General features: G+C 52.8%; 2 protein-coding genes across 3 annotated transcripts in view; one reads left to right on the forward strand and one right to left on the reverse strand.

Annotated features, from left to right (window-relative positions):
• The window catches only part of DPP7 (dipeptidyl peptidase 7), a 26,382-nt gene continuing 3,627 nt past the window's right edge, over nucleotides 1-22,755 (forward strand). Inside the window, exons 1-10 of one of the 2 annotated variants that reach the window (XM_084820877.1) lie at nucleotides 1-98; nucleotides 4,169-4,282; nucleotides 4,639-4,778; nucleotides 4,941-5,104; nucleotides 7,976-8,111; nucleotides 8,266-8,347; nucleotides 10,047-10,213; nucleotides 11,272-11,332; nucleotides 20,593-20,711; nucleotides 21,694-21,850. In XM_084820877.1, the coding sequence (XP_084677003.1) occupies nucleotides 47-98; nucleotides 4,169-4,282; nucleotides 4,639-4,778; nucleotides 4,941-5,104; nucleotides 7,976-8,111; nucleotides 8,266-8,347; nucleotides 10,047-10,213; nucleotides 11,272-11,332; nucleotides 20,593-20,711; nucleotides 21,694-21,850 (1,192 nt within the window). In that variant the 5' untranslated portion in view covers nucleotides 1-46. Of the gene's footprint in view, nucleotides 99-2,503; nucleotides 2,654-4,168; nucleotides 4,283-4,638; nucleotides 4,779-4,940; nucleotides 5,105-7,975; nucleotides 8,112-8,265; nucleotides 8,348-10,046; nucleotides 10,214-11,271; nucleotides 11,333-20,592; nucleotides 20,712-21,693; nucleotides 21,851-22,755 lie in introns of those variants that run through there. The other variant, XM_084820876.1, reaches the window with a different exon arrangement.
• LOC146335809 (kelch-like protein 9) lies at nucleotides 11,908-18,730 on the reverse strand. The gene is made up of 4 exons (XM_084820875.1): nucleotides 17,591-18,730; nucleotides 15,961-16,213; nucleotides 14,214-14,374; nucleotides 11,908-12,365 (listed from the first exon to the last, which is right to left on the reverse strand). Exons 1-4 carry the CDS (start codon nucleotides 18,644-18,646, stop codon nucleotides 11,979-11,981), a joined length of 1,857 nt encoding a protein of 618 aa, XP_084677001.1. The 5' UTR covers nucleotides 18,647-18,730; the 3' UTR covers nucleotides 11,908-11,978.

Consider the following 22,755-nt stretch of genomic DNA (forward strand, 5'->3'; position numbering starts at 1 on the left):
TCGAGGGAGACGCGGCCCCGCAGTTCCGGGCTGGCTCCCGTCTCGGATGGAACAGCATCTCGCTGCCCACGTCTGCCAGAGCCTTGCGGGCGTTCAAAGTAAGGCAGGAATCATTAACTCTAGAACTCCTTTACGGCGGTCGAGGGGGCCGTCGCGTGCTTTGCTTGGAGGGGCTGTCGAACCCCCCCGCGCGCGCGCGGTCTGCGGACTGCGCCCCTCGAGCGCGAAATGGGGGCCGCTCCAAGCCGAGCACGGCAGGGTCGGGGGGCACCCCGCGACCCCCGCCCCGAGGATGCTGGGGCGCCACTCCGGGGCTGCGCCCTCGCCTGGCCGGAGCCTTTCTGCCGCGCCCTGCCCAGAGACGGCGAGGCGGGGCTGGCCTGGCGCCGCGCCAACGGGCCTCAGCTGCCGGCTGCGCCCTGGACCGAGCCGTAGATCGGGGGCAGCGGCTCCGGCGCAAGGCCCGCCCGGCTCGGCTCGGCTCAGCTGCTCCCGGCTGTGCAGGGCGCGGCGCGGCGCGCGCAAGTAGCACGGCGGCGCCGCTCTGAAGGCGGACAGAGTCTGGGGGAGCAGAGGTTGGGGGGGAGGACCAAAGATGGGGAAGGGTTAGATAGCCCGGGGGGGGGGGGGCTTTAAGATGCGGCTAGACGGTTCAGCCAAAGTGTTTAGAACATAAGAAGAGTTCTTAAACAGCCCTCCCCAGTTTCGTGTCTCCAGCATCTGGTTCTGTGAGGTAGGCTGCCTCTGAACGTGCAGTTCCATGCCTATCATGGCTAATAAAAAACATGAGAAAGGCTCCAGTGGCGCAGACCACAGGTCAGCCGAGTTTCCAGTTTCCGACCAGGGGCAGCCAGGTGCCTTTAGAAGGCCCCCCAAGCAGGGCGGGGAGGCGACAGCTCTCTCCAGTATGTGGGGCCCTCAGCTAGACTGCTGTTGGACATTGCGAATCGCCATTGATAGACCCGAAGCCTGCCTTGCCCTCCTTCTCATCCTCCCCTCTCCATACGCGCCACAGAAGAGAGGATTTGGGCAGGGCTCCGCCTGTGCCAGCCCCAGAGCCTGTTCGGAATGGCAGAAGCCGTCCCTGGAAGGCTTGATAGACGGGAGAGGCGTGTTCTTCTGAGCATGCCCAGAGTGCAGCGCTCTGAACAGCGGCCGCAGCCGGGCCCTGCATAACCTGCAAATCCCCCGCTAGAAGCTCTCAGCCCGCGGGATCCGTCGGAGCTAAAGACATAAACGAGGAGACGCTGCAAAGCGGGGAAGGGGAGGAGGGTCTCTTCTCTTTTTTTGGAAATGTGAATTACTGGACCGAGCCCCTCCTTCCCGTTCCTCGGCGCTTCCGTTTGGGCTCGAGAGGCCGGCCGCCGAACCTGTGTTGAAAGCGCTGGGTTCAACCCAAAGAGAATTCGTGATCAAGGGGCTACTCCTGAGGATACGCAGAGTGCGCTTCTCTTACCGTGGCCACCTCGTGTACAAATCTGGGATATGAGAATGGCAAAGAAGGGCCTTCCCCAGCCTGGTGCACTCCAGAGGCGCTGGACTGCAACCCCCATAATCCCCCAGCCAGAGTTGTGGCCCAAGATCTCTGGAGGGCGCCAGGGTGGAAAAGCGTGTCCCAGAGCATTTGCAGACTGCATTTCTGGGATACAAAGTGGCTGCAACCACCCACTTACTCGCATCTCGAGCCAAGGAGTGAAGAAAGAGATGTGCTTCTGAGCATGCGTGGAGTGCACCTCTCTCGCTTCAACCAAATGCAGCCAGCCCCGCACACATCCGGGATCTGAGAAGGCTAAATGGGGTGGCCCTAAACATGTGCAGAGTGCAGTACTGTCACACAAGTGCAGCCGGCCCGATATCGGATTGAAGAAAGAAGGGTGCCTTTGAGCATGAGCAGAGTGCACTTCTGCCCCGCTGAGCAATTATAGCTGCAAAATGTCTGGGAACTGGTATCGCAGGAAGAGAAGCCCGCGGGCATGTGCAAAGTGCACTTCTCAGACACGGAGCAACCGCGCGCGCTCGCCTTTGGGATCTGAACACTAGGAAGGCGTGATTCTCTGTGCCCTGCTGTCTTACAAAGCAGCTCCGGCTAACCAGCTGGCTGCATCTTGGAAAGAGGGATTATTTATTTATTTATTTATTATTTCATTTCTATACCGCCCAATAGCCGAAGCTCCCTGGGCGGTTCACAAAAATTAAAGAAGAGCCTCGGAGCATGTGCAGAGTGCTTTATTATAAACTCCGACGAGCTGGTATTCACACTTCAGAAGGGATGGTGGTGTCCCTGAGCATGTGCAGAGTATACTTCGGGCTACGGGGGAACCCAGATAGCGCGCGGGGGGGGGGGGGGCGAATAGCCTCGGTACTCAAGATGGCGGCGCCTCGGTAACTATGGCGACTGCAGCCCCGCCTCCGCCCCATTAGAGAGGCCACGTGACCTCCCTTCTACCGGCTGCAGCCCATGTGACGCGGTAGGGTTCTTCGCACGTGACCGCCCCGCTCCGACACCGCCGAAGGGGGACCGCCGCCGCGGCGGTTGCCATGGAGACGCGGCCCGCGGCCTCTCCGCGCCTCCTCGCCTCGCCGCCGTCGCTGCTGCTGCTGCTGCTGCTGCAGGTGGTGGTGGTGGTGGTGGTGGTGCGGGGGCCGCCGGCAGGTGAGGCTCCTCGGGTCGGGCACCTCCGCAGAGGCTCTCGCTGCGGGGCGTGTGTCTTGCAGTTGAGGGGGGGGGGACTAGTTAGAGCGAAGGAGGCGAACTCTGCACATGCTCAGAGGCACATTTATTCCTCCCCCCCCCATTTCAAGATCTGGCTTGCTGGGGTTGCTTTGCGGGACCAAAGAGCCCTCTGCCCATGCTCAAAGAGTGGCTTTGCGAGGCCATAATGCCCTCTGCCCATGCTCAGAGTGGCTTTGCAGGACCACAGCGCCCTCAGCCCGTGCCCACAGGCACCCGTGTTTCGTATCCTTGGGTCCCAGGTGTGTTGTTTGTGGGTTGAAGTTGCACTGTGTGTGTGTGTATGTGTGAGAAATGCACTCTTCACATGCTTAAGTTAGGAGCAATGCTGTTGTTATTAATTTCCATTTCTCAGTGCTGCTTCACCATAGCTTTCCTCCCTGGCCCCTGACCTGTAGATCCTCACGTGGAACATATAAAGCTGCATTATCAGGGATCGCTGCTGTGTTGGCGCTTTCTGGGACTCTTCAAACCAGAAGTGCCTTTGAGCATCTGCAGAATGTGTCTCTCACATCACTGAATAAAGTCAATAACATTATTCATTTATTGATTCAGTTATTTATAAGCTGCCTTTCAGGATATAACTGCCCCCCCCCCAAGGTTGCATTCAGAATTTAATTAAAGGCATAACTAAGGATGCAATCCTATATATGTTTAGACAGAAAAAAGTATTAGAACTCCCAGCATTCCCCAGCCAGCCACGCTGGCTGAGGAATGCTAGGAGTTGTAAAACTTTTTTTCTGTCTAAACATGCATAAAATTGCACCCTAAATTGCATCTGGTAAGTTTGCCTTACATTATAAAACCCAGTCTATGAAATAAAGCAATAAGCCATTCAGGGCACCTCCTGTTCAGAATAAGATCAGCCATGCCTCATGGGCGATGATTAATGGACATAGTGGCTGGAAAGATTTGAGCTCCGGCACCTTAAGTTTTAGAAATTCTTTCCCTTTTGCCCAAGTGTCAGCCCCTTGCTATTAGTGCTTTATTGACAGGTATTGGACCTTGACCACGTCTACACGACACGCTCTTTTTCTTCTGCTGCAATCCCAGGTACAGGGGGGCTATTTCCTGTTCCTCTGTGGTCAGCGTGAAGGCACTCTCCATATGGTCAGAGGTGCCCCAAATCAGAAATACTACACTATTATTATTAGATTTATTCCCCCCCCCCCACTACTTTATCAAGTTTGCAGCCTTAAAAAATTGTTCAGTGATAAGACAGAGAAAGGCAATTGATATTTGGCAGGGGGAAGAGAAGAACCGAGGTAAAACACAACTACTTCCTGTGTACGAAACCATTGCAGAGCAGAGAACTGGACTTGGCATGACTGATGGATCGGGTTCTGAGGCAGCGGGTTGCTTTTCCTTTAAGGGTGAACTAACTGTCCTTTTAAATCCAACTCCTAGCTGAAAGTTTGCTTCTGCTGCTTTTTTAAGCTTACAGAACGCCGCAGCCCGTTTTCGAAGAGAAATATTTTGAGCAGTGGTTGGACCACTTCAATTTTGAAACCTATGGCAACAAAACCTTTGCCCAGAGATACCTCATCACAGGTATGCTGTCAGAAGGGTGGTGGTGGTGAATTTATATAAGGACTTTCCAAAGTGCACACTTTGGAACGCAAACACAGGTTTGGGAAATTGCAAACGCTTCCCATGAATTATGCTCCTGCTCACATTCGGAGTTGGGAACAGGACATATTTGCGTGATTTGCAAACAGGAACAAAATTCTCGTACATCACAACATTAGGAGCCATGGGGAAAAAAGACTGGCAACTTGAGTACAGGCACGATCCTGCTTGCAAGTCTTAGAAGTGTAAAGACCTGCAGGCAGTATTGTGCCTGAACTCAGGTTGCTTTTTCTTTTTCTAAGTTGCTCTAACGTGCTTCTGCTGACTGTCTCGCACAGATACATTCTGGAAGAAGGGAGCCGGCCCCATCTTTTTCTATACCGGGAATGAAGGAGATGTCTGGGCCTTTGCTCAGAATTGCGGCTTCATCTTGGAGCTGGCCAAGCAGCAGAACGCCCTGGTAGTTTTTGCTGAGCACGTGAGTGTGTTTCGCCAGAATCCTGCAGGCGAGGGCATCCTTCTTCCCCCTTGCCAGAGCCACACAGAGCAGCTGTGGTGTCTTTGACTTGGAAGAAGATGGCGACAAAGGAGTTTGATTGGTGCTTGAGACGTCTCTCGTGCTTCTGTAATGTTTTTCCAGAGGTATTATGGGAAGTCACTTCCGTTTGGAGCAGCATCACTGCAGAGGGAAAATGCTGGCCTGCTAAGCATCGAGCAAGCCCTCGCTGACTATGCGGTGCTTATCGGAGAGCTGAAGCAGCAGTACGGAGCACAGGGTGCTCCTGTCATCGCTTTTGGAGGCAGGTGAGTTTGCTCTCTCCCTCTCACCTTTTTTCCTCTTCTCCATCATTATCTACATCTGGTGTGTGCAGAGTTCTCTGCACTGGGCTGGCAAAATGTCCCACGTTAGGAGTCCGCTTTGTGCAGGGAGGAGACTTCAGATCCTTGGGCACATCCTCAGAATGTCTTGCCAGCCCGGATTTCCAAGTGACTTGCCAGCTGGGTGTGGATGGCTGCCAAGTTGCACATGGTGTCTTGAGGGCCAACTCAACTCTGGCCAAGCCAGGCAGGGAGGCCGAGGGCATGGTCCTGTTGGGATGACTGTAAGTCTCCAAACTTGGCAGCTTACAGCCATCCAGCGCCAAGCTGAAGGAGCAGTGGAGGCCATCTTCGCCTCCACGCTCCTCCAGCTCTGTATTTTGGCTAGATGGGCTTTTTCGCCCATCTAGCTGGGGTACATTGGAGTGGAAGGGAAGGAGGCTGGGGAGGCCGGAGGATATATCATAAGCCAGCCTCCCCGGTCCCCTCTCTGCCCACTGGCATGCCCCCTTTCCCTCCCCTCAGGTCGCTTTTCTGAGTTCGGAGAGGCAGCTTGCGTGGTTTGCTCCATGCCAGCTATGATGGGGAGGGGGCAGGTAGCTCGGATTCCTGGGTCTGTGATCAGAGCGCTGCCTCTGACCTCGGATCCAGGAACCCAAAATATCCTATGGCCTCCCAGACTCTGTCTAAGGGGCATATGATTACTCCCTTAATAGCCGAGTGGAGGTCGAGGCGTGAAAGGTTTATATATTTGGTGAAATATATTTAGACACACACCCCCCTTCAGCAATAGATATGAGGGTGGTGTATAAGGAGTATAACCAGACGGTCATACATTACAGAATAAAATATTAACACCAGGAATAATAAAATCCCCAACAGAACTATCTAATTGAGCTGGAGCATACTAAGTAGCAACTCTGCTGACTGACTACAGCGAAAGTTTGCATTTCTTCTCTTGTTGGAAGTCGCCTCAAACCCCACAGCCATCTGATTGGTTAAGGAAAATCTGGGAAGCAGCTCGGTTGATTAAGGGTGCAGTCCTATGGGTTCCGCCCTGGGCACTTTTAAGCCCCTGCCCTCGAGGCTTATGAGTATGCTATGCAGAGGGAGGGCCTCACTCTTCCCTCTCTGCATTTTAGCTAGACAGGCGATTTCACCCATTTAGTGGAGGCTTTGGGGAGGGGAAAGGAAAGAGGCTGGGTGAGCAGTAGGAAAAGGTGTAAGCCAGCTGCCCCGGCCTCTTCCCCTCCCTGCCCCCAGGAACGCCCCCTTTCCCTATCTCCGCACTCTGTTTGCCGAGCACAGAGAGGCAGCCAGCGCAGTTCTCTCTGCGCTGGCTACGAGGGGGGTGGAGAGTGTGATTTCCTGTCTCCGAGCTTGGAGTCCCTTCTTGGAGCTTGGAGCCAGGAAACCGAAAAATCCTATGTCTCCCAGACGCTGTCCATAGGACATAGGATTGCTCCCTAAGTTGATGTATTTCGGAACGGTTCAGCAAGATCCACAAACAAATACATTTATAGAAACGTGGTCCTCTTTTTAAAACAACCTTTTGGAATAAGAAGTACCATGATAGAGTTTTACTATATGTCTCTTTCTTCTATGATTTAATTATCTATTGTAAGATTTTATCTTTGAACTTGAGTTATTGATTTTGTTCAAATAGTATTTAGGTTGTTTTACTACCTTGTCATAACAGTAAAAATTAAAACAAAAACCTATCAGATGCAATCATAAAACAATACTAAAGGCAATATAACTGCTGTTTGATTGGCTTAAAATGCCCGTGCAAACAGGGACATTTTAACCTGGTGTGGAAAAGATGGTAAAGTCTGCACAAGTCCCATCACTGGGGGGAGGGTGTTCCACAAATGTGGAGCCGCTACAGTCTTGCTTCCTAGCTGTCACAAAAGTAGTAATGGCTTCTTTGAGAAGAGCATCCCCCTGCCGTTCTTGCGGCATGGGCCAGCTAGGGTGGCGAGAGGCACTCCTTCACATACTTGGATCCCAAGCCATCTAGGGCTTTATAGGTAAACACCAGCTCCTTAAATTAGTCCCAGAAACAAATAGGCAACCAGCGCAGTTCCCTTAGGATCAGTGTAATATGATCCGATCTGGCCACACCCATCAGCATTCTGTACTTGTTGAAGCTTCTGCGTTAGCTTCAAGGGCAAGCCCACGTACAACGTGTTACAGGAATCCAGTCAGGTTATACCCCAGCGTTTCAGGTTTGGGTGGAAGTCCTAGCTTCCAGCCTGCACTGTGGATCACTGGGATTGGCATTTACACTGAGGACCTGTTTCGTTTGGAGCTTTTGTCCCTCGGGGTGTTTGTCTCTGGATCATACTCCCTGGGGCACTCCCCCAATCCATGGCATTCTCAGCGGGCCACCCCGGACGCAGGTGTGCCTTGTAGGATCCTCCCATGTGGCCATTCTCTGCAGCATTTCAATTGGGAATGACCAAACTCTTGTGGAGAGGGCGGGTTGCAACCCCACGCCTGGGTTAGTGGCTGCCCCCTGTCTGGAGAGAAGAGAGAGCCTTGCTAGGGAGGGGCATGCTTTTTCCCATCTTGTCCAGGGCCAGTATGCCCTTTTCTTCTGAGCAATAGGGGCCTGGGTTTGGGGCCAGCCTCAAGAGAAGGGGAGAAGCACTTTGGACCCAAACTGCCACCATTTTTTCCACTTCTCCTTGCCCTGTTGCGACTCCTGGAGATGGTGAATCAGCATCCTTGAACCAAAGTTTTGTGGGGTCTGCAGCCCCTGGCCCCTTCAGTGAGCGCGTGGTCCTGCTGGATCTCTTGTCTTGCCAAAAGGAAGCCCACTGCCTTCTCTCTCCTGTCGTCCCTGCTCTGCAGCTATGGGGGGATGCTCAGCGCATACATGAGAATGAAGTATCCCAACGTTGTGGCCGGCGCACTTGCTGCCAGTGCCCCTGTGCTCTCCGTGGCTGGGATTGGAAGCTCCAACCAGTTCTTCAAGGATGTCACGGTGGTAAGTAGAAGCAGCTTTGGTTGGGTTTACTTGCTCCTAGAGGACATGGCCCCCGGTCCTCGTGATAAAAGGATTTGTATGAATCTGTGAAGTAGTGTGAAAGCCTCTCAAACACACCTGCTTTCTTGTGACGGCCTTTGTCTCTTTCTTCCAGGATTTTCAGAACTACAGTCCAGACTGTGCCAAGGCTGTACGGGAAGCATTCCAGCAAATCAACGACCTGTACCTGGCTGGAGGTAAAGTGAGCACACCTGTCTGGTAGGGAATAGTCATGTGAGAGAGGACTTTTATGCTATGAACTCCTGGAGCAATTATAGAAATTATAGGGAGCCAGTGTGGTTTGTGGTGAGAGTGTTGGACTGGGAGCCGGGAGGTCCGGGTTCTAGTCCCCGCTCGGCCATGGAAGCTCACTGGGTGACTTTGGGCCAGTCACAGACTCTCAGCCCAGCCTACCTCACAGGGCTGTTGTGAGAATAAAATGGAGAGAAGGATCATGTAAGCCACCTTAGGTTTCTTACAAGAGGAAAAAAGGTGGGATATAAATGCAATCAATCAATAATAGAAGAAAGCAGCTTCCCCAGCCTGATGCCCACCAGATGTTGTGGACTACAGCTCCTATCAGCCCCACTAGTGTGGTCCATGGATAGGAAAGCTGGATGTTATAGTCCAAAACACCTGGAGGCCCCCAGCTTTGGGAAGGCTGGAATAAATCCTTGTTTTAGAGGAGTTTTAAGGAAAGCAGCCACTCTGACTGTTCACAAATACACTCGTAAGGAAATCCTAAAGCTGAACATGGAGTCCTCTGTCTCCTGCACACCGCCCTTCAAAAAGAACGAGGCGGGGCGCCTTTGGGAGATGCTGCTGCTCCTCAGCCTGGCCACACCCTCTCCTCCATTTCAGCAGATCAGCTGGCCTTCACACACATGCATTTGCTTTCCTCTCGCACATGTTGTTCACTTCACTTGTTTGCTGTAACCTAAATCCTAGCAAAATACTGAATTCTTTTAAAAACAAATAGCAAGAACTTGTTTTGGTTATGGGAAGGGAATGGGCAGGTGATGGGAGTGAGTGGGGAAGGAATATAGAGGGGGCCCAGAGACAGACAGCATGCTTTGCCTGCAGGAGATCCCAGCAACTAGCGTTGCCACTCACATAAGGACATTTTACATTGCAGTCCTATATATGTTTACTCAGAAGCTATGCATATTTACTCAGAAGTCAATTTTACTGTGTTACTCCCAGGCAAGTGTGTAGCAGCCTTCCCCAACCTACAGTTGGGGTGCCCTGCAGATGTGTTGGACTGCAACCCTCATCATTCCCAGCCCGCATGGTGCATAGGATTGCAGCCTTAGTCATTTAATTGTATGAGTTGTCGTTGATTCAATTGAGCAATCTGTATGTGAGAAAAAACCATGGTTGTAAAGAGCGCGTGCTCACTATGGTTTTAGAAGAGGCACTCATGTGTCACCACAGGCGTTGTCTTGGAAGAGGCATCCTCCCTTCCCTCGCACACGGGAGGGACCGTCTCTTTGTTGTGCTTGGCATGTGTGGTTTTTGTAAGTACTTGTATTTTTAAAAGAAACAACACGTTTTAAAAAAATCAGCTGCCCAGTAAACTGGGGACCCATTTTTAATTGATCGAGATGTTTTAAATCAACTGACCTAAGTATTGCTGTTTAAAGCCCAGCTCTGTAACCAAAAGGCCTAGAAACTTCATCTTGTTGTGAAATGAAAGCAGAAATCCTCTGTCCTCCTTCTGCTGCATCAGCCCGCTGCGTGGAGCTCTGCACTCGCAGCATGGCATCACCCAAAGAAACCCAAAGGCTACCATTCTAAACACACTTATGAGGGAGTGAGCCGAACGGATCACAGTGGGACTTGTGTCTGGGTAGACATGCCTTGGAGCGTGCTGTCATCTCTTTTCTCCTCATTCAGCTTATGAGCGAATCAGCAGTGAGATGTCTACTTGCGAACAGCTTTCATCCAAGGGTGACATCTACCAGCTCTTTGAATTTGCCCGGAACGCCTTCACTATGATCACTATGATGGACTACCCTTACAAGACCGATTTCATGGGCCACTTCCCAGCGAACCCTGTCAAGGTGAGGGCTGCAGGAACCCGCCTCTTTCATTCGCTAGTAACAAATGGTGCTCTGACTGCCCCGTGTCCTCACCGCTGCATCGTGCTGATGCCTCGTCCTCCTAGGCCCTGCTGCTGTGGGCAAGGGTGGGAAACATCTGACCCTCCAGATGTTGGACTGCAACCCCCATCAGCCCTTGGAACACAGGAAGCTGCCTTCTACGGAGTCAGACCCTTGGTCCATCTAGCCCAGTATTGTCGATACTGGCTGGCGGCAGCGACTCTCCAGGGTTTCGGGTAGGAGCTTTTCCTGCCCTTTCTGGAGATGAACCTGGGATCGGACCTGGAACTTTTTGTAGGCAGAGTACAAATAGCTCTACCACTGAGCTATTTTTGTCCACCTAGAAGTAAATTAAGACTCTAGTCCTCATGATTCAGAATACAGGGCTGAATTAAATAGGAATGTGGCAAGCTGCCGTATCCCAAGTCAGTCCACCAAGCTGGTGGGGCTTGAGCTGGGGACCTTGTGTGCGCAAGGCAGGGGCTCTGCGCTGAGCTGCAGCCCCCCCCCCCCCCGCCAGCCAATAGCGAGGGGTGAAGAGTTGCAGACCAACAACATCTGGAGGACAGCACATTCCCCATCCCTGTCTCAGGGCATATCTGTATGCCAGACCTCCAACTGGTTTAGCCAGCCTTAAAAAACCAGTCCACGCAGACCTATGGTAGTCATTTCAGTGTTTATTTTGTAATTCTATTTTAAATCACATCCCCACCCACGCACCCCCCTTCCCCCACCCACAACTGTTATAAAGCTATAAAGACAATACAGGAATTTTGGCCCACTTCCCCTCAGGAAGTGTTTGGTTTAGATCAGCCTTCCCCAACCTGGGCCCCTCCAGATGTGCTGGACTACAGCTCCCAGCATAGCTGGCTGGGGGTTATGGGAGTTGTAGTCCAACAGCTTTTCCTTCATATTTTGGAAATGCTGAAGGTATCTTCTTCAGCTAAGGCCCTACAGTAAGCTTCTGACTTCTCTTCGGCTCTCTGAAAACCTAACCTGGCCTGTGTGTGATAACTCAGGTTGGCTGCGAGCTGATGCTGGCGCACAAGGACCGGATCCGAGGCTTGGCAGCTCTTAGTGGTGAGTACCAGGGAGGCATCAGACTTCCGTCCAAAGCATTTGCCCCCAGGTTGCGTTGGACCTGAAAACACAAATGTTATGTAGGCTGCATTCAGACTGTCCTCCAAATGATGCTTCTAGTATGTAGGGAACTGGCAGCCCCAAGACTTGGGCTTGTGTGCTTCCCTCTCTCTTTCCACCTGTGCCCAAGGGGAGAGGATTAGAAGATTTTGCTGCTGGTAAGGGATGCTCTGACTTGGATTCCTGCACCGAGCAGGGGGTTGGACTCGATGGCCTTGTAGGCCCCTTCCAACCCTACTATTCTATGATTCTAAGGGGCAAACCAGAGTTTGCCCACAAAGCAAAACCCCAAACCAGGATTAAAAAACAACAGTTTGGGATTCTACTCTGCACACAAACTTTTGCTCAAAGCACAGTTGGACACCACAGCAAGCGATTGTCACACCCAAAGTGGGAGCTTCGAATCTCCTATCACATGTGTGTGTGGGGGGGGGGAGCACACAAGCCCGAGTCCGTTCCCAGCCCTCCAAACCATGGCTGGGGGGCCACAGATATGGGGGAATCCCATGCTGTTCCTGTTGATTTCAGTGGGGCTTGTGCCAGAGGATGTCTCTCCCCCCCCCCCCCCCCCGGCCTCTTTCTCTGTCTAAGGAGCTGGCTGGGATGTGTATTTGTTGGTGACGAAGAGGTTGAGGGTAGATTTCTTCTTGCCGGTGGCTGAGGGCCCTTCTCTATCCTGCCGCTGTCCGCCGGTGATCCGCCGTGGCAACCGCACAAAGCAGCAGGCGTGGTCCACCAGAGCCGTGGGCAAGGAGCCAGCCTTCTCCCACGCTTTCCCGCCTGGCTTGCAGACAAATACCCCGTCCTCTTTGCTCCTCCGCCGCAGCGACCCGCCGCCTGTGATGTAGAGCTGCAGCTGGTGCTCGGCGAGGCCGAACTGGCAGAGGTCGAAGGCCGACAGGTTGAGCAGGGTCCACTGGTCGGTGGCGGGACAGTAGTACTCCGCCTCATTCACGGGAGCCCACTCTTCGGCCTAGGAAGAACCAGAGGGTCATCACAGGGCTGCATCCTGCTCCTCCCGAGGGAAGGGCGAGGCCAAGGGGCTCCGTGCCCAGCAGGGAGCAAGGTCTCCCCATTGCTCAGGTCCCAGTGCACAAGCTGGATGCTGTTACAAGGCTGGGGTGGGGAACCTCAGGCCTGGGGGCCAAATCTGTATTTTCTGTGTTCCCAGGTGGCCCCGCTTCCTGATCGTTTGGTGGTTTCCTCGCTTTTGTCCGGTCCCCCCCCTGCCCCCGCCCCATTCTAAAAGGTTGAAATGCCTCTCCTAAGGCTTAGTTATTGGCAACACAAGCTTTAAGCTACAATATGCTGGCCTTTTTTGGTATTTTTTGCCCCATCTCTTTTCCTTCTGGCCCCATCCTCTTTGTCTTCAGCCTCGCCCCCTGGGCTGGAAGAGGTTCCCCAGCCGTGTTAGAAGGGGTCAGAGAGCAGCTGGTGCCGCTCCCATGCAACAGACAGCAGAACTCTGTGTCTTCTGTGCCCCTGTGTTAGTTAGTTAGTGGAGCTGCCACTCAGTTAAAGAAACCTTGTGGGTAGGAGTCAGTTCATCACTCAGTTCCACTTGCATACATGTGCATCTGCATAAAATGACTGGTGTGTTTTTCTTTCCCTTCAGAATGTTCTTTGTAACTTGATGCTGTTACATGGCCTAGGAGGCATCAGTTTGGAAGAGGCATTCCCTCCTGTGTGAGGGAGAATGGGGGGTGGGATGCCTCTTCCAACATGGTGTTTGCCACCCCTGGATTTGCAAGTGGTTGTATGAAAAGAGAATACTTTAAAAACATAAAAATCTGCTTTCCGGTTAGTTGGGGGCACTGTTTAAAAAATTAATCCAGTTGATTGAGTGAATTTTGCAGCCCCATTAATTAATAGATGATGGTACAACACCCAGTATCCCTCACTAGCATGGATGGAGGTGGTGGGAATTGCAGTCCAAGACATGTGGAGGGCACCAGGTTGGGGAAGACGTTCAACCCCAAGCACCCCCGTGCCAGTCACATGTTCAACTCAAACCTTGAATATTATGGCAATAGGTCATTGACACGTGCAGCAATCCTTCCAGAAAGCCATGTCTGAAGTGGGACAGACAGTGCCCTTCAGCTGAGAAAGGGGTAAAGAGGAGCGATAGCCAAAGGCCACTGTAGTCGCTGCACAAAACAGACAGGAGTGAAGTCATTCACAGCGGACATGGGAGCCAGTGGACTTCGGCTTGCCTGGGGGGTTCCCCTTCTGTCTGTGTGTTGTCCAGGCGCTGCTTGTTCTACTAAGAGGCCAGCTCTTAAATAGGGGGTCCCAGCCAAGTGCCTCATCTGGAGGGTCCTCCCACTCCTTCTCTATAAAAATGTTGGAGAAATCTGCAACGGATTCACATGAATGTGGATTTCTATGAATCCGACCTGCCAATTCTTCAGCGGACCAGCTTTTTCTGAATCACACGGATTCCATGGACTTGCAGACCAATTTTTCACTGGGGGTGGGACTTGTGTGAACATACGTTAGTGTTAATGTGAATTTGTGCAAGCCGCGTGAAATTCTGGTTTAGAAAAAATCTGATTCCATCAGCGAGCGGATGATGGAACAGAAGACGCCTGACAATCCACGAAACACAGAACAGATTTAACAAAATCCACACCCCTACTTCTCTGGAGTCAGTCAGCTACCGCGGTCACAATACATTTGAAACAAAAATGAATGAGAAGGGAGCATGGAAAGCAGCAAGGGAGATAGAACCACATGGTGGAGTGCTGGGCAGTGACGAGCATGAAGAACCTGAAAGCTCAGCCCGCTGCAATGGTTTGAATGTTTTTAAAAACCAACCTACATGTATCTGGGCCCTTCCTCCGATGCAGAAGATTCTGTCTCCGACCGTTGCCATCCCGTGGTCGCACCGGGCAAAGCTCATCGGCCGGTTCCTGATCCACCGATGCAGGCGGGAGAGGTAGCTGTACGTGTCCTGTAAGGTTTTGCCTGCGGCAAAGCCCCCTGGTGAAAACAGGTGAAAGGGGGTGACCCCTGTTGGACGGACACCCATCTGCCTGCTTTCGGCCTGTGTTGCACAGAGGGCTTTTCGTGCCCTAACCCCCAAGACGCTGGGGTCTGAGGCAGGCATACGGAGTATGTTGCCGACTGCGAAGGTAAACCTTCCCAGGTTTTAGGGCGCGTGCAGACAAATATTAAAAAGGGATGCAAAATGTTTTGACAGTGCTGAGAGCCTCTCTTCAGTGTGTGAGTGTGGCTGTAACATACCTGTACATGGAATGCTGTTCTCCACTGGGCGGCTGCCCCACATCCCTCCCTCCCCTCCCGCCCCTGGGGGGGGGGATCCAGGCGCTCCACAGCCAGTTATATCTGACTAAAGGGCTATTCGCAGTGTCCCTTTCAGGCGCCGGGGCCACTTTCCTTCCCCTTACTCACCTACCCCCGCCTCCTGCTTCTGGGAAACAAAGTGCCGCACGGCCAAACTCCCAGGATGGAAGCAGCACAACCTCCTTGCATCAAGGAGCACTTTATTCACCAACAGAAGACAGTTGGAGCAGCTGGGTGGCCCACTAGTAAGATAGAACATGGACCAGAATTTGATTTACTGGGATGCCACATATTTTTTAGATATTTTTGTATAAAAAGGCAAAGGTGTTCCCAGCCAGTCGTGTCCGACTCTAGGGGGTGGTGCTCATCTTCATTTCTACGCCAAGGAGCCAGCGCTGTCCGAAGATGCTTCTGTGCCCATGTGGCCAGCATGACTCAACACTGAGGTGCACGGAACGCTGTTACCTTTCCCACCGAAGCGGTACCTATTTATCTAGTTGCAATTTCTTGCTTTCAAACTGCTAGGTTGGCAGGAGCTGGGACTGAAGACGGGCGCTCACTCCGTCACACAGCACTCGGGTCTCGAACTGCTGTCCTGCTGACCTTCCGGTCTGCAGTTCAGTGTTTTAACCACTAAGCCACCGCAGCCACCTTTCAATTAAAATGTCCCCCCGGTGTTTTATTTAAAAAGGAATTACAAAGAACAGTTAAAATACAAATCCCCGAAACACAGAAACACTCAACAGTCTCTCGTCTGATCATCAGACAGCAGGGGAACCTGCAGAAGATTGTAACGTATGAGTAGCCAAGTACAGGGTCCTTCAAGTATCCAGGCCTGAAGCCACAAAGTGCACTGAAGGTCAGAACCAGCACTTTGAACTGGGCCCTGAAATGGACTGGGCGCCAGTGCAGCTGTGATTGTATTGCCTCCTCCTCGCAGCTGCATTCTGAACTAAATGGTTTCAGAACCACCTTCAAAGGCAGCCCCATGTGGAGCACATTACAGTAGTCAAATGTGGAGGCCACCGACTTGTGCATCACAGCCACATGATATGAAAAGAGGCTCAGTGCTTTGAACTGTGTTTTGCCTGTGTGCAGCCTTAAAGGCGGCGACCTCTATTGGGCGTGTGTTCTAGGATGGAAGCGAGGAAACTGTCCAGGAGCTGGACTCTTCCCGTTCTAGAGTGACCAATGCCCAGCCTTGAAGCAGGACTTCCCTTGAAAATGGCACAGCCCCCTGGCAAGGCAGTGGCGTCTCTCACCTGACACATAGAGGATCCCCTTGTGGGTCGCCCCTGCGTGGTCAGCCACAGGCACGGGGAAGGGTGCGATGGGCCGCCATTCGTTCTCAGCAGGGTGGTACTCCTCCGCCGTGTCGGTGAGCGCCCCAAGCAGCGCTCCTCCCCCCACAGCCACCAGGTGGTCGTTCAGCACTGCCGCGTGGAAGCGGGTCCGCCGCCCCAGCATGCTCGCCACTTGGAGCCACGTGTTGTGGCGAGGGTCGAACCGGAAGGCCTGGAGCCAGAAGACAGAAAGCAGTTAGGGGGCCCTCTCCTGCCTCCCCCTTCTCCAGGGGGACCGGGGTGTGTGTGTCAGGGCTCTCGTGCAACAGGTTTCAGCGCAATTGGAAGCAGATGAGGAGTTCCTTCAAAGAGAAGGCTCCCATTTCTTCCCTCTTTTGATACCAGAAAGGAAATGGATTCCTTACATCAAGGCCCCCTGTGTGTGTCCGAAATATTTGCCTGGAGTGCAGCCGCCTGCCCAGTCTGTTCCCTCAGCTTCTGCCTTCCCCTTCTCCAGGCCTGGAAAAGGGTGACCACAAAGTCTCCAGCGTCAGGCCTTTGAGGCACTGGCCTCAGAGTCTCCGCGCAGAGCCACGTGTTACCGTGGGGAGGCGCCCTCAGCCCACAGGTGAACTGTTTGTAACCAAGACAAGGGGACTCGGCGAGTGGTGTTTAGTTCCATTCCAGAAGGAATGTCTGCCCCTCTGGCAAGCTACGAGGCTCCTGTTCTGGGCTGGCTGGAACCACGTTGAGTGGCCCTCATCTGTGTGTTGGTAGAGAGGGAGGTGGATGTACAGACAGAGATTCCTCCAAGCAGTTTAAAGGGAGACGGAGGCTGAAGAGAACACAGACAAGAGCAGGGCCTTGCAATCCAAGCGCTTCGCCCATGAGACTGCGTTGCAAAGAGTTGATGCAGAACTGGGAACGGGATGAGACTCACTCAGGTGTCTGGGTTAGCCTTCCACTCATTCGGCTGATCGCACCTCTGCCTCCCTTTGTTGTGGTATGACCGTGGGTCATACTTTGTCTCCTGCTGTACCAAGACTGCTGCTTTTGGCATGGCATACGTGTAGATGTTTCCTCCTCTGAGGAGTAGGGGGGTGACATTATTTTGGCACTTCCCTCCCTTTATATTGTTGAATTTTTGCACAGACACATGTAGCTTTGAATAGCTTGTCTGGGGTACGGGACTGGAGACTGAGGCGGGGGACGACGATGACACCCAGTGAGGTCTCTGGGGTTGTGCAGCTACTGCTCCCATGCAAGCTCAGAAACAAGCATAAAATGAGGTGACCCATGAAAGATGAGAGAGGTGAATGGGTGGGTGTGTTATTTTTGTGAAAAATCTCAGAGTGAAAGAGGAGAACTGAGTGGAGAGTGTCTGAAGGAAAGAATCTTAGAAAACATTTGCCCATGCAAACACAAAGGTCTCGTAGGAAGGTTAGCGGCCTCCTTTGCGAGGAACTCGCTTTCACACTCGGAAGGAGAAGGGTGAATTGGGGCAGGATGTGGGGTGACCCGTGGACTATATTCCTCTGGTCGCCTCTGGGTAAACTTGCATACCAACCAGCCACTGTGGGTGGCTCTTCCTTTGAAGCTTCACGCTTACCTTGTTGGAAGGACATTGTCCCGAAGGGTCGAACCTGTCCTGGCCGCCCATCACAAAGACAAAGTTGTGGATCACGGCAACACAGTGGTTGTACACGGGCCCACGGAGTTTTCCGATATTTTTCCACAAACGGCAGCTGTGGTCAGCAGCCCACATGTGGCCACAGATGGCGTTGTCTGCCGCTCTGCCACCAAGGATGAGCAGCATATCAGCGCCAGCACGAACCGCCGTGCGCTCGCTCTGGAGAAGTGGCTGAGCATACAACCGGGAGTGGTAATCGAAGGCCTCCTGAAGGTACCGCCGGCAAGCAGGCTCTGTTTTCATGAGAGGGACTTCCTGGATGAGTTTCTGCAGATCTTGGAGAGGTATAAGGGGAAACCGGATCCGCTTGAAAACATCGGCCGCATCTTTCAGGGGCGCGCTGTTGTGTCGCCACCAGCGTACAGCAGCGTGGAACAGTTCCTGCTCGCTGAGGTCTTCGATGTCTGCTCTGTCTAAGATCTCGCACAGAGTAGCTCTGTCCAGCACTGTCAGCAGCAGCGGATCTGCCAGGATCTCACCGCAGTGCCTGCTCACGCAGCTCATGGCTTTCCGCTTCAAGTCTTCCGGGCCCAGCCGCTTCGCGATGCTGAGGATGTCCAGGCAGGTGTGCCGATCCAAGCCCTCCTCCAGAAACCGGAAGCAAAGGCACATGACCTCGCGCACCAGCAGCACCTCCGCGGCCTTGAAGGTCTCCTCGACTGTCTGGAGCGTCAGCTCCAGCTGGTTGGAGTAAAGGAAAGACAGGACGTTCTGCAGGCCCCGGGCCGTGACCGAGGCCAGCTTGAGGCAGGGGTGGGGGCTTGGGGCATCCCCCACGAAGCGCACCTTGCAGTAGCTGCTGGCCGCAGCCAGAATGGCTTTGTGCGCAGGGAAGGAGCTATCCTCCGCCTCCAGCATCACGTCGCACAGGGCCTCCTGAGCGCGCAGGCTCCTGAGCCCCTCCAGGAGTTTGGGCAGGTAGGTCTCCGAGGAGAGGCACTGGCCCTTGGCCCAGACTTGGCTGCCGAGAGGCATCCCTCCAGAAGCCGCAGCACGAGAATCCACACGGGGCGGGCCCTTCACTGCCCGGAGAGGCTCCCAGGCCACCCTCTGGCCTCGCGCGGCTCAGCACTTCTCTTTAAATCCCTGATGCATCGCTTTCGAATTTGGAGGCCCCGATTCTCCAGACTCTGCTGGCAGGACTGGCTGCCCTGCTTGGTTGCACCACAGACGAGGCCCGTGTTTTGCTTGCAGTGTTGTTGTCTCTTCTGGGCTACTATGAGAGCGGGTCAGCTGATGTGGCATTTCCAAGGCCCTCCTGCCCTCCCTCGAGCCTATTCATGTCCACAAAGGTGCAGTGTCTACTCAGCTCCCCGGTCACGCCTGAAGTGGCTTGCAGCGGGCCAGGTAGCAGGTCTGGACTTGCCCCCTGCCTTTCAGAGCCCTCGCTTGGGAACAGGCTGCGCCACGCTGGACTCACTCCCAGCCGTGAGCTGGCAGGCAGGGAAGAATGTGGCTGCCGGCGATCCTCTAGCATCTACGCCAGGGCAAAGTGAAGACAGCCCCTGAGCTGGCAAGCAAGCACCATGCGGTCCAGCATCCCATTTCCAAAGGCAGGCCAGGTAGCCGGATTCCCTTGGGAAGCTTGCAAGCAAGGGCCGCCTCAGCATCAGGCACTCTGGTGGTAGACTGCCTCTCAGCATGGGGACTCCATTTAGCTCTCGTGGCTAATAGCTGTCTGTGGCTAAAGACCAGGAGAAACGTCCTAAGAGGGAGAGCTGTTCCGCAGTGGAACGGGCCCCGCCTCAGGAGGCGGTGGGATCTCCTTCGCTGGAGAGATTTAAGCAGAGGCTGGACAGCCACCTGTCAGGCGTGCTGTAGTTGCACCCTGCATTGCAGAGCCTGCATTGAGCAGGGGGTGGACTAGAAGATCTCCAAGTTACCTTCAGACTCTTTGACTCAATGATTCCCTCTCCAGCCCTTTTTTAAGGCCGTCTCAGCTAAGAAGCCTTGGCCATGGCTTGTAGCAACAGATTCCATAAGCTAACAATGCCTTGGGTGAAGAAGTACTTCCTGAACCACGGCCCAGAGATTTCCACTGGGTGGCACTGACTTCCAGTGTTATGAAGGGGAGTGGGGTGGGGAGAGAATTCCTGTCTCCTTTCTTCACACCATGCATAATGTTATCATATCTACAGCTTGTAATTGTAATTAATCTTGATGCTGTTCCAGTTAACTCATTTTTACATTGCTGTTTTATTCTTGCAGTTGTCTTTTCATTCCGTATTTTAAGCAATGGTTTTAAATATTGTCATATGTTAAATCCTTAGAGGTTTTCTTATTTTAAGTGGTATATAAGTTATTAATAAAATAAAATAATAAATAGCAAAATATCCCCCGTTATTCATTTTTTTCTTCAGAAATGAAAAGTCCCCAACCTTTCCTCATCAGGAAGGTGATCCAGCTCCTTAATCGTTTTGGTTGTCCTTCCAGATCCTGTTAGGGATCATTCTGAATTGATAACTCAAAAACAAGGAGTGCTGCCTCTTCTTTTCTCCCAGAGCTGGTCCACACATGACCCAATCAGGCCCAGACTCATCAGGCTTAAGAGATGCAACCAGCCCACAGACCGCTTATTCTACTGGGCCTTCTTTCATGTTTATTGATTTGTTGCATTTATATCCCACCCTTCATCCAAGGAGACCAAGGCAAGTTACATGGTTCTCTTCCTGCTCTCCATTTAATCCCCACAACAACCCTGCAAGGTAGGTTAGGCTGAGAGTCTGTGACTGGCCCAAGTACCCAGTGAGTTTCTTGGCTGAGTGGGGACTAGAACCCGGGTGTCCTGAGTCCCAGCGCAACTCTCTAACCACTACACCACACTTACCTTCTCTAAGTGATCCAACCTTATCCCTGACCCTTCAAAATGGGCAGGGCTCAACCTTGAAATAATCCTGACCGCCTTTTCCTTTGCTTGCTAGGATTATTCTATAACTCCACTGGCACCACTCCATGTTTTGCCATTTACAAGCAGTACCAGAAATGCGCTGACCCAACTGGCTGTGGCACAGGCTCAGATGCCAAAGCGTGGGACTATCAGGTATGTTTGCGGGGGGGGGGGGGGGAGTAAAGTTTAATTGGTGAACCCCCTGGCCCTGTCCTTGCTCCATGACCTTTTGTGGCAGTGAATCCCATAAGCTTGATGATGCTTTACACGAAGGAGGGCTTTCTTTTAGCTGCCTTGAATCTTCTGCCCATCAGTTTTGTCGGGTGACCCCAAGTTCTAATATTCTAAGGAAGGAAAACCTGCATTTGTCCTAATCCACTTTCTCCACACCATACATCGTTTTACAAACCTCCATCATAACTCCCCTTATTCCCCTTTTTACTAAATGACAAAGGCCCAGATGTTTTAGCTTCAGCCTTCCTGAACTGGATATGTTCCAGATGTGTTGGCCGCAACTCCTGCCACCCCCAGCCAGCATGGCTGGCTGGGAATGATGGGAGTTGCAGTCCAACACATCTGGAGGACATGTGGTTGGGGAAGGCTGCCTTAGCCTCTCCTTCTAGGGTAGGGGTACTGATCCCCCAATCATTTTAGATGCCCCGTTCTCCTCTTCCAGCACTATAATTATCATTTTTGAGATGGTGAACCTGAACTGCACACAATATTCCAAGTGTAGCTGAACCATTCATTTTATTAAGGCTTTTAGCATAGCAGTTGTACGATACACAAACAGTGCATTGAAACAGATGTCCAGTCGGTGCTCTGTTCCAGTTTCTAAGTAACGTGCTTTCAAACCGCTCCTTTGGGCAGATTGCCTTCTCAACAGGTTTTCTCTTAGTAGAGTGCAGACAGGAGTGCTGTGAATCTTAAGAAGTCCCCCACAAAGGGAAGACACCTCCTGTTCCCAGCATGTACCGGGGTCTGTGCCTCCGCCTCTTCTGCAGCCGTTCCCCCACACACACACCTAGTGCCTTCCAGGTGTTTTTGAACTAGGACCCGGATCATTCAGTATTGCAAATATCACTTGGATCCAAAGGGGGGGGCACTGCCTCACTCGCTCCGATCCTTGTTCCAGGCCTGCACCGAGATCAACTTAACGTTTGAGAGCAACAACGTGACCGACATGTTCCCGGAGATCCCCTTCACAGAAGCTGCCCGGGAACAGTACTGCTTCCAGGAATGGGGAGTTCGTCCCCGGCCCTTGTGGCTACAGACCAGCTTTTGGGGCAGTGGTGAGACACAACGGCTCCTCCTCCTTCATTCACCGTCTCTTTGGCCAGGGGACACCCCTTGCAGTTGGGATCGGTGACCAGAAGAAGCCCTCCGAGCCAGACTGGAGGGCTGTCTTTTGCCCCAAGCTCAGCTGCCAACCCAGAGGCAAAAAGGATTTTGAGGACGGAACTGGAGCCGTCAGCCTGCTGGGATGCTCTGCGAGACCCCCAACAGCACAACATGGCTCCGGGTCCAGACTGGCAGGACCCCTGAACAGAAGTGCTCCGCCTTGGCGGGGAGGGATGTGCTGCAGAATGTATCACTCCAACGTGACGCCCTCCAGATGTGTTGGACTGCCAACTCCCAACACATTTGGAGGGCTTCAGTTTGAGGAAGGTCATTCTACAGCACAGTAGCAAATCATGAGCAGGACTTTTGAGGTCACCACTCTACACGCAGCCTCCCTGTTTCTAAACCTTCCCCATCGGCCCTGCTGTAAGACTCTTTCCCTGATGCTACGGCTGGAATCTGCCTCAAGGGCAGATTGTCTGTTTCACCAGCATGCAGAAGGATGCCAGATTCCATCCCTGGCATCTCCAGTTAAGAAAAGGCCTTTCTTGGGCCAAAGCCCTGGAGAGCCATTGCTACCAGCCTGAGTCGTAGACAGCACTGGGCTCGGCGACTCATGGCCTGACTCCATGTAGGACAGCTTCCTAACTCACTCAACCCCATTTCGTAACAGCATGTGCTCCCCCCCCCCCCAAAAAAAAACTTTCTCAGAGCTCCTCGCTTAGCTTCCCAGCGGGCCCAGGCAGACACTCGTGGAGTGTTACATCCCGTTATATGCGGGTTGCTACCGCTGCAACGGCTTTAATGCAGTGTAACAATTTCTGTCAAACCAACTAATGACCTTCTCTGATGCCCT

The sequence above is a fragment of the Heloderma suspectum genome, chromosome 14 (assembly GCF_057233095.1).
Source record: "Heloderma suspectum isolate Gila_16-S chromosome 14, 16-S_ref, whole genome shotgun sequence".
Lineage (NCBI taxonomy): Eukaryota > Metazoa > Chordata > Lepidosauria > Squamata > Helodermatidae > Heloderma > Heloderma suspectum.

Coding starts and splice junctions, on each gene's coding strand:
- LOC146335809 (XM_084820875.1), bottom strand. CDS start 18,646: ATGCCTCTCGGCAGCCAAGTCTGGGCCAAGGGCCAGTGCCTCTCCTCG. Junction 16,214..17,590: donor GACAATGTCCTTCCAACAAG/GTAAGCGTGAAG, acceptor TTCTGGCTCCAG/GCCTTCCGGTTCGACCCTCG. Junction 12,366..14,213: donor GAGGAAGGGCCCAGATACAT/GTAGGTTGGTTT, acceptor GGTTCTTCCTAG/GCCGAAGAGTGGGCTCCCGT.